The sequence below is a fragment of the Anomaloglossus baeobatrachus genome, chromosome 2, assembly GCF_048569485.1.
Source record: "Anomaloglossus baeobatrachus isolate aAnoBae1 chromosome 2, aAnoBae1.hap1, whole genome shotgun sequence".
NCBI classification, from domain to species: domain Eukaryota; kingdom Metazoa; phylum Chordata; class Amphibia; order Anura; family Aromobatidae; genus Anomaloglossus; species Anomaloglossus baeobatrachus.
Genome location: NC_134354.1, coordinates 652,618,443 through 652,638,596, shown reverse-complemented (window position 1 = coordinate 652,638,596; position 20,154 = coordinate 652,618,443). Strand labels below are relative to the sequence as shown.

General features: G+C 52.8%; 1 protein-coding gene across 3 annotated transcripts in view; it reads left to right on the top strand.

Annotated features, from left to right (window-relative positions):
- BAZ2A (bromodomain adjacent to zinc finger domain 2A) overlaps nucleotides 1-20,154 on the top strand; it is a 242,209-nt gene that overhangs the window by 192,978 nt on the left and 29,077 nt on the right. For all 3 annotated transcript variants that reach the window (XM_075337014.1, XM_075337013.1, XM_075337012.1), the window contains 5 exons: nucleotides 9,123-9,278; nucleotides 9,386-9,546; nucleotides 9,660-9,937; nucleotides 10,062-10,194; nucleotides 10,307-10,453. In XM_075337014.1, coding sequence (XP_075193129.1) covers nucleotides 9,123-9,278; nucleotides 9,386-9,546; nucleotides 9,660-9,937; nucleotides 10,062-10,194; nucleotides 10,307-10,453 — 875 coding nt within the window. The remainder of the gene's footprint in view (nucleotides 1-9,122; nucleotides 9,279-9,385; nucleotides 9,547-9,659; nucleotides 9,938-10,061; nucleotides 10,195-10,306; nucleotides 10,454-20,154) is intronic.

Genomic DNA, 20,154 nt, shown 5'->3' with positions numbered 1-20,154 from the left:
CCGGCCTTCGCAGCCGTGAGGGCACTCCAAGCTATCTCAGCTTCTCTGGCTGAGATTAATGCGGTCGTCGGCCGCCCCAAACCGCATCCTCGGTCGGTGGCAGGCTCTCCCGCTTTTGCGACGCATGGTGGCCACATTTCCAAGACCGATGGGTGAGAGACATTCTGTCTCACGGTTACAGGATAGAGTTCAGCTCTCGTCCTCCGACTCGGTTTTTTTCAGAACATCTCCGCCCCCCGAACGGACCGTTGCGCTTTTTCAGGCGGTGGACACTCTGAAAACAGAAGGAGTGGTGATCCCCGTTCCCATTCAGGAACGCGGTCGCGGTTTTTACTCCAATCTGTTCGTGGTGCCAAAAAAAAAGGCCGGCTCATTCCGTTCCGTTTTGGACCTCAAATTGCTCAACAAACATGTGACAACCAGGCGGTTTCGCATGGAATTCCTCCGATCTGTCAACGCTTCGATGTCCCAAGGTGACTTCCTAGCATCAATCGACATCAAAGATGCCTATCTCCATGGCAGATCGCTCAAGAGCATCAACGCTTCCTTCGTTTCGCCATCAGGGACGAACACCTTCAATTTGTGGCACTGCCTTTCGGCCTGGCGACAGACCCACGGGTCTTCACCAAGGTCATGGCATCCGTCGTAGCGATCCTACACTCTCATGACCACTCGGTGATCCCTTACCCAGACGAGATCCTAGTCAAGGCACCCTCACGGGTGGCTTGTCAACACAGTCTGACCGTTGCTCTGGAGACTCTCCAGAGGTTCGGGTGGATCATCAATTCTCCAAAGTCAAATTGGTCTCCGACCCAGTCACTAACGTACCTCGGGATGGAGTTTCATACTCTCTCAGCGATGGTCAAGCTACCGCTGGACAAACAGCGGTCGCTGCAGACAGGGGTGCAATCCCTTCTACGGGCCCAGTCGCACCCCTTGAGGCGCCTCATGCACTTCCTGGGGAAGATGGTGGCAGCAATGGAGGCAGTTCCATTTGCGCAATTTCATCTGCGTCCTCTCCAATGGGACATTCTCCGCAAATGGGACAAGAGGCCGGCGTCCTTGGACAGGAACGTCTCTCTGTCTCTGGAAGCCAAGACCTCACTTCAGTGGTGGCTTCTCCCCACTTCTCTGTCGAAAGGAAAATCCTTCCTGCCCCCATCCTGGGCTGTGGTCACGACGGACGCGAGCCTGTCAGGATAGGGAGCGGTTTTTCTCCACCACAAGGCTCAGGGAACCTGGACTCCGACAGAGTCCTCCCTTCAGATCAATGTTCTGGAGATAGGGGCAGTGTATCTAGCCCTCAAGGCGTTCCATCGGGGGCTCGAGGGCAGGCAGATCCGCATACAGTCGGACAACGCCACGGCGGTTGCGTACATCAACCAACAGGGCGGCACTCGCTGTCGTCAAGCCTTCCAAGAAGTCCGGCGGATTCTGCTGTGGGCGGAGTCCACAGGCTCCACCATCTCCGCGGTTCACATTCCGGGCGTAGAAAACTGGGAAGCAGACTTCCTCAGTCGCCAGGGCATGGACGCGGGGGAATGGTCTCTCCACTTGGACGTGTTTCAAGAGATCTGTTGCCGCTGGGGACCGCCGGACGTCGATCTCATGGCGTCTCGGCACAACAACAAGGTCCCGGCATTCATGGCACGGTCTCAGGACCACAGAGCTCTGGCGGCGGACGCCTTAGTTCAGGATTGGTCGCAGTTTCAACTGCCTTATGTTTTCCCTCCTCTGGCAATGCTGCCAGAGTGTTGCGCAAGATCAGGTCCGACTGCCGCCACGCCATTCTCGTCGCTCCAGATTGGCTGAGGCGGTCGTGGTACCCGGATCTGTGGCATCTCACGGGGGGGCAACCGTGGGCGCTCCCAGACCGACCAGACTTGCTATCTCAAGGGCCATTTTTCCATCTGAATTCTGCGGCCCTCAACCTGACTGTGTGGCCATGGAGTCCGGGCTCTTAGCGTCCTCAGGGTTGTCTCAAGATGTCATTGCCACTATGAGACAAGCCAGGAAACCAACGTACGCCAAGATCTATTACAGATCTTGGAGGATCTTCTTAGCCTGGTGCTCTGAGAGGGGGTTTACCCCCTGGCCGTTTGCCTTACCCAGGTTTCTTTCCTTCCTGCAATCGGGATTGGACAAGGGTTGTCTCTCGGCTCCCTCATAGGTCAAGTCTCGGCGCTTTCCGTGTTTTTTCAAAAGCGTCTAGCCAGGCTTCCGCAGGTCCGCACGTTCCTGCAGGGAGTTTGCCACATAGTCCCACCTTACAAGCGTCCGCTGGAACCCTATGATCTCAACATGGTTCTACGGGCTCTTCAAAAAACCACCTTTTGAACCGCTGCGGGATGTCTCTCTATCACGTCTTTCGCAGAAGGTGGCATTTCTAGTGGCGGTTACTTCACTCCGTAGAGTGTCAGAGCTTGCAGCGCTGTCATGCAAAGGCCCTTTCCTGGTTTTTCACCAGGATAAGGTGGTTCTGCGTCCGGTCCCGGACTTTCTCCCTAAGGCTATGTGCGCACGTCGCGTAAAAACATGCAGTTACGCTGTGCTTTGTAGCGCAGCGTAACTGCATGCGTCCTGCGTCCCCTGCACAGTCTATGGAGATTGTGCAGGGGCCGTGCGCACGTGGCGTCTCAGAGCGCAGCGCTTCGGCTACTGCCGAAGCGCTGCGCAAAAAGAAGTGACATGTCACTTCTTTCCTGCGCTTTGCCGGCAGCTCCTGCTCTGTCTATGGCAGGAGCTGCAGGCAGAGCGCATGGAATCGGCGCTCACTACGGACATTTCTGCAGCGATCTAAAGCGCACATGTGCTCTTCAGATCGCTGCAGAAATTTCTGCAGGGCTTGTACGCAACGTGCGCACATAGCCTAAGGTGGTGTCCACTTTTCATCTCAATCAGGATATTTCCTTACCTTCATTTTGCCCTCATCCAATTCACCAATATGAAAAGGATTTGCATTTGTTAGATCCAGTGAGAGCACTCCGGATCTACGTGTCTCGCACGGCGCCAATGCGCCGCTCTGATGCGTTCTTTGTCCTTGTCGCTGGCCAGCGTAAGGGGTCGCAGGCTTCCAAGTCAACCTTGGCTCGGTGGATCAAGGAACCGGTTTTTGAAGCCTGCCCTTCTTTTGGGCTTCCGATTCCTTCAGGGCTGAAAGCCCATTCTACCAGAGCCGTGGGTGCGTCCTGGGCATTGCGGCACCAGGCTACGGCTCAGCAGGTGTGTCAGGCGGCTACCTGGTCGAGTCTGCACACTTTCACGAAACACTATCAGGTGCATGCCTATGCTTCGGCAGATGCCAGCCTAGATAGGCGAGTCCTTCAGGCGGCGGTCGCCCACCTGTGAGAGGGGACCGTTGTTTCGGCTCTTTTTATCGAGGTATTCTTTTACCCACCCAGGGACTGCTTTTGGACGTCCCAATTGTCTGGGTCTCCCAATGGAGCGACAAAGAAGAAGGGAATTTTGTTTACTTACCGTAAATTCCTTTTCTTCTAGCTCCAATTGGGAGACCCAGCACCCGCCCCTGTTCCCTTCGGGCTGTTTGTTCTTTTGTGTTCACATGTTGTTCATGTGGAATTGTTCTTTTGGTTCATGGTTTCAGTTCTCCGAACATCCTTCGGATTGAATTTACCTTAGACCAATTTATAAGTTTCCTCCTTTCTGCTTTGGCACCAAAACTGATGGGCCCGTGATGCACGGGAGGGTGTATAGGCAGAGGGGAGGGGTTACACTTTTTAAAGTGTAATACTTTGTGTGGCCTCCGGAGGCAGTAGCTATACACCCAATTGTCTGGGTCTCCCAATAGGAGCTAGAAGAAAAGGAATTTACGGTAAGTAAACAAAATTCCCTTCTTCCCATATACCCTCAGTGGTCACTCTCCTAAGAGACAACAGCATGTCGTCCACAAGGAGCAAAGCTACTAAGGCACAGATTTTTTTCGCGGCCTGTACCTCTTGTGGGGCTATGTTGCCTGCGGGATCCACCTACCCTCACTGTGAAGAGGAGTCGGCTTCTCAGCAGGAGAAACACCAATTTCGATTCCCCAAGCGTACGCGCAATACGTTTTTTAATCACTCTAACTTCAGGGACGCTGTCCAGAAGCCCAGAGCGGTCCCGGACAAGCGCTTTGCTAAACGGCACACTGACACGCGTTATCCCTTTCCACCTGAAGTCGTTAAGGGCTGGGCACACTCTCCCAAGGTGGATCCTCCAGTCTCTAGATTGGCTGCTAGGTCCGTTGTGTCTGTTGCCGATGGCTCATCCCTGAAGGATGCCACTGACAGACAGATAGAGCTCTTGGTGAAGTCTATTTATGAGGCCACGGGCGCGTCTTTTGCCCCGGCCTTTGCGGCTGTGTGGGCTCTCCAAGCAATCTCGGCATGTCTGACTGAGATTAATGCCGTCACGCGGAATTCTGCTCCGCATGTGTCTTCCTTCACCTCTCAGGCATCAGCATTTTCGTCCTACGCCATGAACGCCGTCCTGGACTCCGCTAGCCGTACGGCTGTAGCATCCGCTAACTCCGTGGCAGTCCGCAGGGCCATGTGGCTGCGCGAATGGAAAGCAGACTCTGCTTCCAAAAGGTTCTTAACTGGCTTGCCTTTTTCTGGCGAACGTTTGTTTGGCGAACGGTTGGATGAGATTAGGAATCCTCGGGAAAGGACTCCTCCTTACCCCAGCCCAAACCTAAGAGACCTCAGCAGAGAAAAATCCAATCGAGGTTTCGGTCCTTTCGTCCCTCCGCCAAGCCCCAATCCTCTTCGTCCAACCGGCCGGAGAAAGGCCAGAGGAACTCCTATGCGTGGCGGTCCAAGTGACGCCCCCAAAAGGCCGCAGGAGGCACTGCCTCCAAGACGGCCTCCTCATGACTCTCGGCCTCATCTAGCCACATCCTCGGTCGGTGGCAGGCTCTCCCGCTTTGGCGACGCCTGGTGGCCACACGTTCAAGACCGATGGGTGAGAGACATTCTGTCTCATGGTTACAGGATAGAGTTCAGCTCTCGACCTACGGCTCGTTTTTTCAGAACCTCCCCACCCCCCGCACAGGCCGACACACTTTTTCAGGCAGTGGACGCTCTGAAGACAGAAGGAGTTGTGATTCCCGTTCCCCTTCAGGAACGTGGTCGCGGATTTTACTCCAACTTGTTCGTGGTGCCAAAAAAGGACGGGTCATTCCATCCCGTTCTGGACCTCAAGCTGCTCAACAGACAGGTGAGAACGAGACGGTTTCGGATGGAATCTCTCCGCTCGGTCATCGCCTCGATGTCACAAGGAGACTTCCTAGCATCGATCGACATCAAGGATGCTTATCTCCATGTGCCAATCGCACCCGAACATCAACGTTTCCTGCGTTTCGCCATCGGGGACGAACACCTCCAGTTCGTCGCATTGCCCTTCGGTCTGGCGACAGCCCCACGGGTTTTCACCAAAGTCATGGCATCCGTCGTGGCGGTCCTGCGCTCTCAGGGCCACTCAGTGATCCCATACTTGGATGATCTCCTAGTCAGGGCCCCTTCTCGGGTGGCGTGTCAACAAAGTCTTACTGTCACTCTGGCGACTCTCCAGCAGTTCGGGTGGATCATCAATTTCCCGAAATCCAAGTTGACGCCGACCCAATCACTGACTTACCTCGGGATGGAGTTTCATACCCAGCCAGCGTTAGTCAAGCTACCGCGGGACAAACAGCTTTCTCTGCAGGCGGAGGTGCAGTCACTTCTTCGGAGTCAGTCACACCCCTTAAGGCGCCTCATGCACTTCCTGGGGAAGATGGTTGCAGCTATGGAGGCAGTGCCGTTTGCGCAATTCCATCTACGGCAGCAGCTCCAATGGGACATTCTTCGCAAATGGGACAAGAGTTTGACTTCCCTCGACAAGAACATCTCCCTTTCACTTGCAACCAAAACATCACTTCAGTGGTGGCTCCTACCCACATCTCTGTCTCGGGGAAAATCCTTCCTCCCCCCAACCTGGGCCGTGGTCACCACGGACGCGAGCCTGTCAGGTTGGGGAGCGGTTTTTCTCCACCACAGGGCTCAAGGAACCTGGACTCCAATAGAATCGTCCCTTCAGATCAATATTCTGGAGATAATGGCAGTATATCTAGCCCTATTGGCTTTCCATCGGTGGCTGGCGGTCAGGCAGATCCGAATCCAGTCGGACAACGCCACTGCCGTCGCCTACATCATCCACCAAGGCGGCACTCGCAGTCGTCAAGCCTTCCAGGAAGTCGGGCGGATTCTGCAGTGGGTGGAAGTCACAGGCTCCACCATCTCCGCAGTTCACATCCCGGGCGTGGAAAACTGGGAAGCAGATTTTCTCAGTCGTCAGGGCATGGACGCGAGGGAATGGTCTCTTCACCCAGACGTGTTTCGAGAGATCTGTCGCCGCTGGGGAACGCCGGACGTCGATCTCATGGCGTCACGACACAACAACAAGGTCCCGGCCTTCATGGCACGGTCTCAGGATCACAGAGCTCTGGCAGCGAACGCTCTGGTCCAGGATTGGTCGCAGTTTCGACTGCCATATGTGTTTCCCCCTCTGGCGATGCTGCCCAGAGTACTACGCAAGATCCGGTCCGACTGCCGTCGCGCCATTCTCGTCGCTCCAGACTGGCCGAGGCGGTCGTGGTATCTGGATCTGTGGCATCTCACGGTGGGTACTTCTAGACCGCCCAGACTTGCTGTCACAAGGGCCGTTTTTCCATCTGAATTCTGTGGCCCTCAACCTGACTGTGTGGCCATTGAGTCCTGGCTCCTAGCGTCTTCAGGGCTATCTCAGGATGTCATTGCCACCATGAGACAAGCCAGGAAGCCAACGTCCGCCAAGATCTATTACAGGTCTTGGCAAATCTTCTTATCCTGGTGCTCTGATAATGGTTTTCCTCCATGGCCGTTTGCTTTATCCACATTCCTTTCATTCCTACAATCTGGAATGGACAAGGGTTTGTCCCTCGGCTCTCTCAAGGGCCAAGTGTCGGCGCTCTCCGTGTTTTTTCAAAAGCGTCTAGCCAGGCTTCCGCAGGTCCGCACGTTCCTGCAGGGGGTTTGCCACATGGTCCCACCTTACAAACGTCCGTTGGAACCTTGGGATCTTAACAGGGTTCTGACGGCTCTTCAAAAGCCGCCTTTTGAGCCGCTGCGGAATGTCTCTCTCTCCCGTCTTTCTCAGAAGGTGGCCTTCCTGGTGGCAGTCACATCACTTCGGAGAGTGTCTGAGCTTGCAGTGCTGTCATGCAAAGCCCCCTTCCTGGTTTTCCACCAGGATAAGGTGGTTCTGCGTCCTGTCCCGGAATTTCTCCCTAAGGTGGTATCCCCTTTTCATCTAAATCAGGATATCTCCTTACCTTCCTTTTGCCCTAATCCAATTCACCAGTGTGAAAAGGATTTGCACTCTTTGGATCTAGTGAGAGCACTCCGGTTCTACGTGTCTCGCACGGCGCCCCTGCGCCGTTCAGACGCGCTCTTTGTCCTTGTCGCTGGCCAGCGTAAGGGCTCTCAGGCCTCCAAGTCAACCTTGGCTCGGTGGATCAAGGAACCGATTCTCGAGGCCTACCGTACTTCTGGGCTTCCACTTCCTTCAGGGTTGAAGGCCCATTCTACCAGAGCCGTAGGTGCGTCCTGGGCTTTGCGGCACCGGTTGACGGCTCAGCAGCTGTGTCAGGCAGCTACGTGGTCTAGTCTGCACACTTTCACGAAGCACTATCCAGTGCATACCTATGCTTCGGCAGACGCCAGTCTAGGTAGGCGAGTCCTCCAGGCGGCGGTTGCCCACCTGTAAGAGGGGGCCGTTTTCGGCTCTCTTTATTGAGGTATTCTTTTACCCACCCAGGGACTGCTCTTGGACGTCCCAATTGTCTGGGTCTCCCAATGGAGCGACAAAGAAAAAGGGAATTTTGTTTACTTACCGTAAATTCCTTTTCTTCTAGCTCCTATTGAGAGACCCAGCACCCACCCCTGTGCCCTTCGGGCTGGTTGTTCTTTTGTGTACACATGTTGTTGATGTTGATTTTGTTCTTATGGTTCATGGTCTTCAGTTCTCCGAACATCCTTCGGATTGAATTCACCCTAGACCAATTTATAAGTTTTCTCCTTCCTGCTTTTGCACCAAAACTGAGGACCCCGTGGTCCATGGGAGGGTGTATAGGCAGAGGGGAGGGGTTACACTTTTTTAAAAGTGTAATACTTTGTGTGGCCTCCGGAGGCAGAAGCTATACACCCAATTGTCTGGGTCTCCCAATAGGAGCTAGAAGAAAAGGAATTTACGGTAAGTAAACAAAATTCCCTTTTTTTCCAGGATTTCATGCCCCATATAGAGAGCTGCATTGGTTTGGAAATTAGCTATATGGGTAACTGTAGAATCTTTGGTTTTCTGTGGTTGCCCCCAAGTAACTGAAGATTGCTTCTACATAAGGCAGGACTGGTTCATAGAGTATATGATTAGAATCTGTTTTTTAATATGTTGGAAACGTTTTCCCCATTGATGAACCTTATGGGGTTGTAGTGAAATGGGGTTTTGATCGCCTTTCCCTTGGAATGGTTATCACTATATCAGAAAGTTGAGAGTGTGACACCTGGTGCCCCTGAATGATAGCTGTGCTCTGCACCGTCCGTATGTAAAAGGTGTACAGAGCCGAAAGAATATGGCTCTGTACATTGAAGTGGAAGTTCTTAGGTACCGCACCTCAAGTCCTATTTAGTACAGTAGGACAACCTCTTTCAGGGAATTTAAAGCACAGTTAAAAATCATATTTGTATAGATCATAGAAAATGAATGGTGTTTGTTGCATATGCTGTCAACAAAGGTTCTGGGCAGCAGCTTATGCACCATTCCTATTCAGTACATGAAGTAATGTTTTGAAAGAATTGCTAATGGCAGTCGCACAAAAGAGTCTCTGAATCTGCTGTCAGGGAATAGTTGTGAGGCCTTGATACACACAGTTGTCAACTGATTTTGCCACATTCGATAGGTTGTGTATGAGCTGCTTTTAATCGTTTGATCACAAACTTAGGTTTGTATGTTCTGTTTATGGATCTTGAATGCTCAAATATAATATGAATACCAGACTGTCCCAAATTAGGTGTCTTTACCTGATCTATTTTATGTGCTTCCTCAATACACAGAGATGAAAAATGCCTGGTGGTGGATAAAAGACCCAGCTGTGCTGGAATCATTACTGAAAGCTCTGCACCCACGAGGTATGCGTGAAAAATCTTTGCACAAACATCTCACAAAACATCTTGTGCATCTCAAGGACATGTGCGCCCGGTCAGCCACTGGTAAGAGACTTTTATTTTTCAGTTACCACATTTGCATGCTTTATAAATGAATAATCTGACAGTGATGATCACTAAATCTTCTTATTCCCATATATCTGTATACCTAGATGCACTCTTCCAGTTCACGCCCACTGAAGGTCATCCTGTGAGTCAGGAAAGACTTGACAAATGGTCAGTGGAGCATTGGACATTTCAAGTGGATCTCTCTATTCTACAATGGGTTGAAGACTTGGAACAGAGGGTCATGATGTCAGACTTGCAACTACGGGTCAGTCCCTTTTACCATTTGTTTTATTTGCACATCCATGTTATCAGAATAGGTCTAGCAGGCTGCACTTTCAACACAATGTTCCTAAACTTTCATGGCTTTAATCTTTACAGGGCTGGACCCCTCCCATTTTAGACTCCATTCGAAGTGACTTAAAATATTTTGAACACAAAGTGGAAGCATCAGATGATATTCTTGCAAAAGTGAAAAGAGAGGAGGGACGAGCACACAGAGAGCCAGATAATCCTCTAGATATAGCTGTGTTCCGGCTTCTGGATGTTGAGCAGAATGTGGAACGACGATACCTGAAGGAACCTTTATGGATATTGAGCGAGGTGCAACATGAGAAGATTGTCATCACTGACCCAGCGACATTGTTAACCACTGAAACGTAAGAACAGAAATCCTATCATCCAACTGTACAATACATATTCTATCTTTATAACATGTTCGTAATACACATATATTTGAAATATATGGTACCAAATCTTTACAACATCTTCTTTTTATCGCAGTCAGTACAGCATTACATCGCGTCTGCGTTTGTGGCGTCAAACAGTGGAGCGATGCCGAAGTTCAGCTCAGCTATCTCTCTGTGTGCAGCAGCTCGAGAAATCATTAGCTTGGGAGCGTTCCGTTAATAAAGTGGTAAGAATCTTTGTGGTGCTCTTGTAGCTCTTATTCCGTGCACCTCATAGTTATTGTGTTTTTATGTGTCCTGCAGTATATGGTATAAAGAACCCTGTCATTATTTTTACAGACATGCATTTATTGTCGAAAAGGTGACAATGACGAAAGCTTGTTGCTTTGTGATAGTTGTGATCGCGGTTGCCACATTTATTGCCATCGACCTCGGATGACTGAGATTCCAGAAGGGGATTGGTTTTGCCCCAACTGTATCTCTTTGGTAAGTGAATTATATAAACGTTTGTTTTAAAAGGAAACTGGGTAGGACCTTTAGGATCAACAAACATTACATTGCTTGTAGGGTTGTAAATGGAATTTTCAAACACCTTCTTATTCAGAAGTGCATATTCCTCTGCTGAGAAAAAGAACATTTTTGTTACTTGCCGTAAAATTTCTTTCTTGGAGTTTTCATGGGGGTGACACAGGAAGCCATGGGTAAATGCTGATGACACTAGGCAATAAAAAAAAGTTTGCTACTACTCAGTAGGATACACCCACCAACTGGAGCCAAGTCTATCACTTAGTTTAAAGCAGTGAGAGAAGCAATTTTAAAATTATAAATAAAGGGTGGGGGCTGTGTTCCCCAATGAAGGCTCGTAGATTTTATGGTGAGTACCAAAAATCTTTTTTTGTCTTTTGCTTCATTGGGGGATACAGTAGACCAAGGATGTATACTGATGCACCTAAGAGGCTGTCACAAGGCAATAAAATTAGTTTTTCTCCTCCTCAGCAGGATACATCTTGTGACTTGAGCAACATGGTGTAACTGCTCTCCCTACTTTCCCACCTTAGAGACCTAGAGACCAATGTGGCTTGATCCACATTGTACCCTGTTTGGTCTGTCTGACAGGACCCTACCCCACCAACACATCAAGAGTGTCTTGAGGCGGCCACCTGGATAGTCCTCGCCATCCATCCCCAGCCCGATTGTTCACCATAGCTCAAGGTGGCGTCGGGCGGAAGACAGATCCATCCCCTGAGACTCCCTCCAGGGACCTTAGAGCCGTCTCCCACTCTGCAAAGCAGGATTTGGGACTGCATTTGGAGAGGTACCATCCCTCCTTCCCTTTTATTACACGGTCAGCAGGGGTTCCCTATCTGTCCTGGCCTTCAATGAGGCCTACTGTCCTATCACAGCCACGTAAACTGCCCACGTGCGCAATATCAATGGAAGCTGCCACCTTTCTCCCTCGTCGACGCCATTTTCTACAGAAATTCTGTCAATGCTGTCTGCTGCACTCATGCTGTTACCTTATCTCAGGAACCCTGTATCTCTTCAGCTTCAGGGATAGGTTTTGTCCTTGCGGTGCACAGGCCTCCTTAGTACTCCTATGCAGTGTCATCTTCTCCTAGCACTCCCTGTGCCTAACCCTAGTGCTACGACACTTCTCCCATCATCCTACACTTTGCCTGTTCCTTCTGCAATAAAAAGCTGTTTTCCGGTCAAAGCTCTGCATTCTGTCCTGGCTGCAGTACCTTCATAATACAAGCCCTAGAGGAATCCCCCGCTGACCGGGATGTGAGCATGCCAAGCTCCTCTTACAGATCCCCATCTCCCTTTGCGTCCTCCAAGATGGCCTCCATCTCTGTTCTCCCAACGTCAAACTGTTAGCGTACAGAATAAAAAAAAATTCTCCAATTTGTTTGAAGGTCCGTCAACCCTCTAGTGATCAGCTCCGATGCCCTAGTCCTCTGTGTTCTCAATTCAACCTACCATATCTGTTTCCACCTCTGCCCTTGATCCGTAAAATTGTCAAAAGGATCAAATTGGAAGGAGTACCGGTCATTCTCATGGCGCCAGACTGGACCAGAAGAGCATGGTACACAAACTTAATAAGCTTTCTCTCCGACATTCCATGGAAGCTTCTGTATCGTCCAGACCGCCTGTCCCAAGGTCTGTTCCACCAGAATTCACAGTCTTTCAATTTAACGGCACGGCTGTTGAAGCCGCAGTCCTAAGAGATGCAAGTTTTTAACACCAGGTCATAGAGAAAATTATCAAGGTGAAAAAGTCCTTCTCTTTCCGTGTTTGTCACCAAACTTGGAAGACCTATTTTCACTGGTGCTAGTCTAGCCAAGAATCTTCAGGTCCTAATTCTTCCTTTCTCTCCTGTCCTTTTTGCAGTCGGGCCTCGAGTCCAGTCTGTCCCTTAGCTCCCGCAAGGAATAGGTTTTTGCTCTTTCTATCCAATTTCAGAACAATCTTGCCTCCCGTTCTCAGGGTAAGATGTTCATGAAAGGGGTCGCTCACTATTTTTCTCCTTAATGGCCTCCCACGGACAACTGTGATCTCAATCTGGTTTTGAGCATCCGCCATATTCCTCCCTTTTGAACCTATTCAGGATGTCACCCTTTCCTTCTCTTGGAAAGTTGCGTTTCTGGTAGCAATCCCCTCCATCAGGCGTGTTTTCAGAGCTGGCAGCTCTCTACTGTCACTCTCCCTTCTTGGTCTTCCATGAGGACAAGTTGGTTTCAGATGAAGAAGGAAGAGCAAGCCTACCAAGTCTACTGGAATGCTAACCGGAGGGAAGAAAGGGTTAATCGAGCTGCCGTGGATATAAGCAGGATTCATCTCCTGCTTATATCCACAGCAGCGCGATTAACCCTTTCTTCCCTCCGATGGTTACCATTTGAATTCACTGGGTACGCAGCAGCCGACGTGGCTGTGACATTATGCTCTAATGGTAGTTGTGACCTTCACAATTCCCGAAGGTGAGTCTTTCCAAATCTCTATTATGCCGTATCACTAGAATAATACACTATTTGCGTCATTTTGTCTCCTCCAGATTTATTCCAGTAGACTTTAGAATAAAAATTCATCTGGAAAAAAAAAAACCTCTGTTATTTGAATTTCTGATAATCTGGAAGGAACTTTAGCGAAAAAATCAGAACAGTAGAACATCATCACCAGGTCAAAAATAAGCGACTGGGAAGGAGATTGATATACAAGAGAATCGCTTGGCCAAGGGGAACAGGAACAGAAGGCCGGAGTTATTGAGTGCCAAGAAGAAAGATTGAGAACTTATCTACAGGGAGAGGAACTCTGCTCGTACAGGTCGACACAGCTTGTCCCTCTAGAGCATGGCATGGCTACGCTGCTGAGTGAGAGTCCTGAAGTCCTGTCCTACTAGTTTACTCACCGATATTGTGGGGGGAGGTGTGTGGGGGGCTCCTGGAAGGATTTAAAATGAGCAAATGGTTATTGAGAAACAACAGCAGGGGAGCTCTCAGAATGACTGCGCTTACACCAGAGTGGAGCTGGAGACCCTGACTCTGTATTGTGGGAGACAAGCAACCGGGGTTATGGACGCTGTGGGCATGGAAATGCCAGCATCAGGGGAAGAAAGATGGCACGGAGGAGGGGGAGGCATAAAAAGCGGAGCGCGCTGTGTTCACGCGTCTAGTAAGTGAGACACACTGTGGTTGAGGCTGGAGTGCGGGGAGAGCCCGCACATTTGATCGACACTCCCCAAGCCAGGGACTAAAGTTTGAAACAGCACTCATCCCCAGGGACATGGCCCTGCGTCTCAGCAGCTAAGTACCTGAGACGTTTATGTTGGGGGTCCCGGTTCTTTATTGTAATGGGAGAGTATGCTGTATGTGATTGTTTTAACTTTTCCGGCGGGTTCTCTAGCTTTTGCCTGAGAACCGCGCCAATGGTGCCTGCTTGTCGGCCTCGCCGCTTAAATTTAGGCCCTGGCTTCGCCGGAGGCCTAGTTTCATTTTCCTGCCCTCGCATGTCACTCATGCAGAGGGATAGGTTCGGCCTCCCGGCGGCCGTTCTACACAGGGGAGGGACACTCCCCACTGCTGGGGCGTCCCTCCTTCCCTGCAGGTCTCTATAGCCCTCCAGTTCCCTCTCTTTTATAGGAACGCCCTCTTCTCAGGCAGAGTTCACTCTGCTCTGGGACATTCTGCATCTCTGCTGAGGTGCTGCGACTGGGGGACCGGGCTTCGGGATCTGGAGGGCACACAACACTGCGCTCAGCGGTCTGGTAAGCCACAGCCGGTCTCCGGTTGTGGACCTCTGTATATTCTCCCTGGGGTTCATTCTCTGCAAAGCCCCCACTCCCCCAGTGGTCTCTCAGGCTGCTGCTGCACCTGTGACTGAACCCCCTGCCTGGGTAGAGTCCTTTTCTAGGTCCATATCCCAGTCATTTGTTGAGTCCATGGGACTTTTGTCCAGGACTTTGATGAATATGCATCAGCCCCCTCACAGGGTGCCTCTAATACTCTTGACAGAGGACTCCTATCCTCTGACCTCCGTCCATCAGAGCTCATGGAGGATTCATCATCTGATCCCAGACCCTGTCCTTCTAAGAGAAGGCTCAGGGTTTCCTCCCCCTCCCCATCCCACGGCTCTGTCTCAAGAGCTGACTCTCAAGATGAGGAGGATGCCCTCACTGGGGGCTCGGAGGCTATGTATCCCATCGATTTCTCTGAGGGTGACTCAGATCTTAGTGATTTGATTGCTTCTATTAATTCTGTGCTGGATCTCAATCCGCCAGTGTCAGAGGAGCAACTCTCTTTGGCAGCAAAACATCAGTTTACCTCGCCTAAGAGAGTGAAGAGTGTGTTCTTTAACCACTCCAGTTTTCAGACCGCTATGACCAAACCCAGGGCCTGCCCTGACAAACGCTTTCCAAAGCGTGGCTCTGATGACCGGTTTCCATTTCCACCTGAGGTGGTCAAGAAGTGGTCTCACTCCCCAAAGGTAGACCCTCCGGTGTCTAGGCTATCAGCCCGGACCGTTGTGTCGGTGGCTGACGGCACCTCACTTAATGATTCCCCTGACCGTCAGATTGACCTTCTGGCCAAATCTCTGTATGAAGCTGCGGGGGCCACGTTTTCCCCGACTTTTGCAGCAGTGTGGGCTCTCAAAGCCATCTCTGCTTCTCTAGAGGAGATGCATTCCCTCACCAAGGAAACTATGCCTGAGATGGTTACCTTAACTGCTCAGGCTTCAGCTTTTTCATCCTATGCCATGTCTGCCTTGCTGGAGGCTTCTCACCGCACTGCGGTGGCTTCGGCTAATTCCCTCGCTATCCGCAGGATTTTGTGGCTTCGAGAGTGGAAGGCAGATGCTTCTTCCAAGAAGTTTTCTTGCTGCGCTCCCTTTTGCTGGTTCACGGCTGTTTGGTGAACAGCTGGATGCAATCATTAACCCCTTTACGACCGCGGGCAGTAAAATTACGTCCTATTTTAACGTGACTTAACGACCAGGGACGTAATTTTACTGCCTAAACTTCATTTGATTGCCGTGGCCATAGCAACGGCTTTCAAATGATGTCCCCTGCTGTTTCTTACAGCAGGGGACCTTTGCTTGACCCCAGGGGGGGTGGCATCGCCACCCCCCATAGGCGATCGATGTGATTGGCTGTTCAAATCGGAACCGCCAATCACATTGATCACGCTGTTTTCGGCAAAAAAAATGCCAAAAATAGTGTGATCTTGTAAATTCCAGCTAGGACCAGGGCTGCAGCAGCTCCGATCATTGGCTGGAAGCAAGCAGACACCGTGGCCCCCCCCTGCAGCACTGATTGGAGCGATCGTGCGATGACGCGCAATCGCTCCAATCAGTGTGCAGTGGGGCGGTCTGATCTGCCGGTGGCCGCCCTCCCCAGGCCTGTGCTGGTCTCTGGACCCTCCCCCAACATGTCTGCAGCGTGCAGCACTGGCTGGTACTAGTGGTACCACGCCGCCGCTGCTGTCACGGAGCAGGAGCGGTGAGTATTGTGCTCACCTTGCAGCCCCTGCGCGTGCCCCCCTGCGATCTGCCCCCCCCCCTGCGATCTGCCCCCCCCGACATCCCGATCTGCCCCCCCGACATCCCGATCTGCCCCCCGCCATCTCTATTCTGCAGCTCCTCCGGTATCCCTCCTCCTCTGCTCTCTTGCAGCCCCTGCGCGCTCTTGTGATTTGCTCCTGCGCGCTCCCGTAATGGCCCCTGCCCGTGCCCCCCTGCGATCTGCCCCCTGCCATCCCGATCTGCCCCCCCTGCCATCCCGATCTTCCCCCCCAGACATCCCGATCTGCCCCCCCAGACATCCCGATCTGCCCCCAGACATCCCGGTCTGCCCCCAGACATCCCGGTCTGCCCCCAGACATCCCGGTCTGCCCCCAGACATCCCGGTCTGCCCCCAGACATCCCGGTCTGCCCCCAGACATCCCGGTCTGCCCCCAGACATCCCGGTCTGCCCCCAGACATCCCGGTCTGCCCCCAGACATCCCGGTCTGCCCCCAGACATCCCGGTCTGCCCCCAGACATCCCGGTCTGCCCCCCGACATCCCGGTCTGCCCCCCGACATCCCGGTCTGCCCCCCGACATCCCGGTCTGCCCCCCGACATCCCGGTCTGCCCCCCGACATCCCGGTCTGCCCCCCGACATCCCGGTCTGCCCCCCGACATCCCGGTCTGCCCCCCGACATCCCGGTCTGCCCCCCGACATCCCGGTCTGCCCCCCGACATCCCGGTCTGCCCCCCGACATCCCAATCTGCCGGCCTCCCCCGTGATCTCTATTCTGCAGCTCCTCTGGAATCTCCCTCCTCTGCTCTCCCCCTCTGCTCTCCCCCTCTGCTCTCCCCCTCTGCTCTCCCCCTCCCCCTCTGCTCTCCCCCTCCCCCTCTGCTCTCGCCCTCCCCCTCTGCTGTCCCCGTCCCCCTCTGCTGTCCCCGTCCCCCTCTGCTGTCCCCGTCCCCCTCTGCTGTCCCCGTCCCCCTCTGCTGTCCCCGTCCCCCTCTGCTGTCCCCGTCCCCCTCTGCTGTCCCCGTCCCCCTCTGCTGTCCCCGTCCCCCTCTGCTGTCCCCGTCCCCCTCTGCTGTCCCCGTCCCCCTCTGCTGTCCCCGTCCCCCTCTGCTGTCCCCGTCCCCCTCTGCTGTCCCCGTCCCCCTCTGCTGTCCCCGTCCCCCTCTGCTGTCCCCGTCCCCCTCTGCTGTCCCCGTCCCCCTCTGCTGTCCCCGTCCCCCTCTGCTGTCCCCGTCCCCCTCTGCTGTCCCCGTCCCCCTCTGCTGTCCCCGTCCCCCTCTGCTGTCCCCGTCCCCCTCTGCTGTCCCCGTCCCCCTCTGCTGTCCCCGTCCCCCTCTGCTGTCCCCGTCCCCCTCTGCTGTCCCCGTCCCCCTCTGCTGTCCCCGTCCCCCTCTGCTGTCCCCCCGACGTCCTCTTACCTGTCTTCACCGGCCGATCACATCTGCCTCCATCGCTGGGTCCTTCTTCCTGGGTCTTCTGCTGAGCTGTCCAACTTCCTGCCTGCTGGCTGCTGCTGTAAAGCTGTTCCTCCTGCTAATCCTCTGGGTACTGTGAGTATAACTTTTTTTTTTTCTTTTTTTTTCCTCTATCCCTTTTCTATTTTTACACCTCATGCGTCCGTGCGTTCCGCCGAGCGCTGATCAGGGATGCAGATAACGTATCTGCATCCGTGGTCAGTTTTTGGCGGGACTTTTTTGTCCGTATTACCGACGCTTTTTGTATCGCATCTGTCCGTGCGTCCCGCCGAGCGCTGATCAGGGATGCACATAACGGATCGGCATCCCTGCTCAATTTTTGGCGTGACAAAAAGCATCGGGGATACGGAAAAAAAAGTCACGCCAAAAATTGAGCAGGGATGCCGATCCGTTATAGGGGTGGTTCACCCATTTTTTTTATTTTCTGTCGAAGTTCTACTTACAATTCTAGGTATTTTCTCCATTGGCTTGTATTTCCATTTCTGGCACTGAGCGGCGCTATGCTGCACGCTCAGTGCCTGTCACATGACCCCCTGGAGCTGTGGCCGCCGGCATCCTCTGACGTCCCGGCATTTCCGGGCTCTCAAACAAGACGGGTACGTCACAGGATGCCGGCGCCACTCAGATTGAGTGACAGGGCTGTGGGCGGTGACTACCGCACGTCACAGCTCAGCATCGAGGGGAGGATCCGGAGGACGTCAGTGTGGAGCCGGAAGCGTCCTGCAGATGGTGAGGCACGGGGCGCCAGTGTGCAGTACTGCACGTAAGTATGTGATCACACTGTCCACCCGCCCGCTCTGCTGCGATGTCAGGAGAGCGGCCGGTGTCGGGCAGTGTGATCGTCTGCTCCTCCCAGCAGCAAGACACTGACAGGCATGTCACCGCTGTGCTCTGCCATCTGTCCTGCTGCATGGGACCAACTGTCTGCACTCTGTCACCTGCACCACAAGTCACAGAGTGGAGACAGTTGGTGACAGAGCACCTCTTCCCCCCCCTCTTCTTTCCCCACTCTCTTCTCCCCCCCTCTCTCTTCTCCCCCCCTCTCTCTTCTCCCCCCCTCTCTCTTCTCCCCCCCTCCCTCTCTCTCCCCACCTCCCCCCCTCTCTCTCCCCCCTCTCTCTCTTCTCCCCCCCCTCGCTCTCTTCTCCCCCCCCTCGCTCTCTTCTCCCCCCCCGCTCGCTCTCTTCTCCCCCCCCGCTCGCTCTCTTCTCCCCCCCGCTCGCTCTCTTCTCCCCCGCTCGCTCTTCTCCCCCCCTCTCTCTTCTCCCCCCCCCTCTTCTCCCCCTCTCTCTCTTCTCCCCCTCTCTCTCTTCTCCCCCCTCTCTCTCTTCTCCCCCCTCTCTCTCTTCTCCCCCCTCTCTCTCTTCTCCCCCCTCTCTCTCTTCTCCCCCCTCTCTCTCTTCTCCCCCCTCTCTCTCTTCTCCCCCCTCTCTCTCTTCTCCCCCCTCTCTCTCTTCTCCCCCCTCTCTCTCTTCTCCCCCCTCTCTCTCTTCTCCCCCCTCTCTCTCTTCTCCCCCCCCTCTCTCTTCTCCCCCCTCTCTCTCTTCTCCCCCCCTCTCTCTCTTCTCCCCCCCTCTCTCTCTTCTCCCCCCCTCTCTCTCTTCTCCCCCCCTCTCTCTCTTCTCCCCCCCCTCTCTCTCTTCTCCCCCCCTCTCTCTCTTCTCCCCCCCTCTCTCTCTTCTCCCCCCCTCTCTCTCTTCTCCCCCCCTCTCTCTCTTCTCCCCCCCTCTCTCTCTTCTCCCCCCCTCCCTCTCTCTCCCCCCCTCCCTCTCTCTCCCCCCCCTCTCTCTCTCTTTTTCTCGCTCTCTCCTGGCATGGTCAGTACAGAAATCTCTCTATCGTGGAGGGGTGAGAGGGAGTAATAAACATGGAGTCCCTACTGTGTCTGTGTATTTATTTCTAATAAAGTATTTTTCTCTGTGTGATGTCTTTTTTTTTTTTTTTTTTTTTTTTTTTTTTTTTTAACCCTTTGTTGGAGATTCTTAATGGCCAGGTTAAACTTGGCCTGACATTAAGAATCTCGGGCTTTATACCAGCTGGTATACATAACATGGTAAACATAGCTGGTATTAACCCCTTATTACCCAGCGTGCCACCTGCCACCAGGGCCACTGGAGAAGAGTTGGATACAGTGCCTGAAGATGGCGCTTCTATGAAAGTGCCATTTTCTGGGGCAGCTGTGGACTGCAATTCGCAGTGGGGGCCCCAGAAAGTTTGGGCACCCTGCACTGTGGATTCCAATCCCCAGCTGCCTAGTTGTACCTGGCTGGAACTCAAAAATTTGGTGAAGCCCACATCAATTTTTTTTTTTTTTAATTATTTCATGAAATTCATGAAAAAAAAGGGCTTCTCTATATTTTTGGTTCCCAGCGGGTACAACTAGGCAGCTGGGGGTTGGGGGCAGCCGTAGCTGCCTGCTGTACCTGGCTAGCATACAAAAATATGGCGAAGCCCACGTCATTTTCTTAAAAACGTTTTCAGGGAAAAACCTTTCTAAAAAAAAAATGCTTCCCTGCATTTCTATTGCCAGTGAAAGTAACACCAAGCAGCGGGGGCAAGCAGCCAGTAGCTGCTTTGGTTACCCTTAGCAATAGAAAATGCAGCGGGAGCCCACAAACAATGTGATTTTTTTGTTTTTTTATTTTTAATGAATTGTTTTAAAAAAAATCGGTATGGGCTTCGCCCATCGAGCACCAGAGC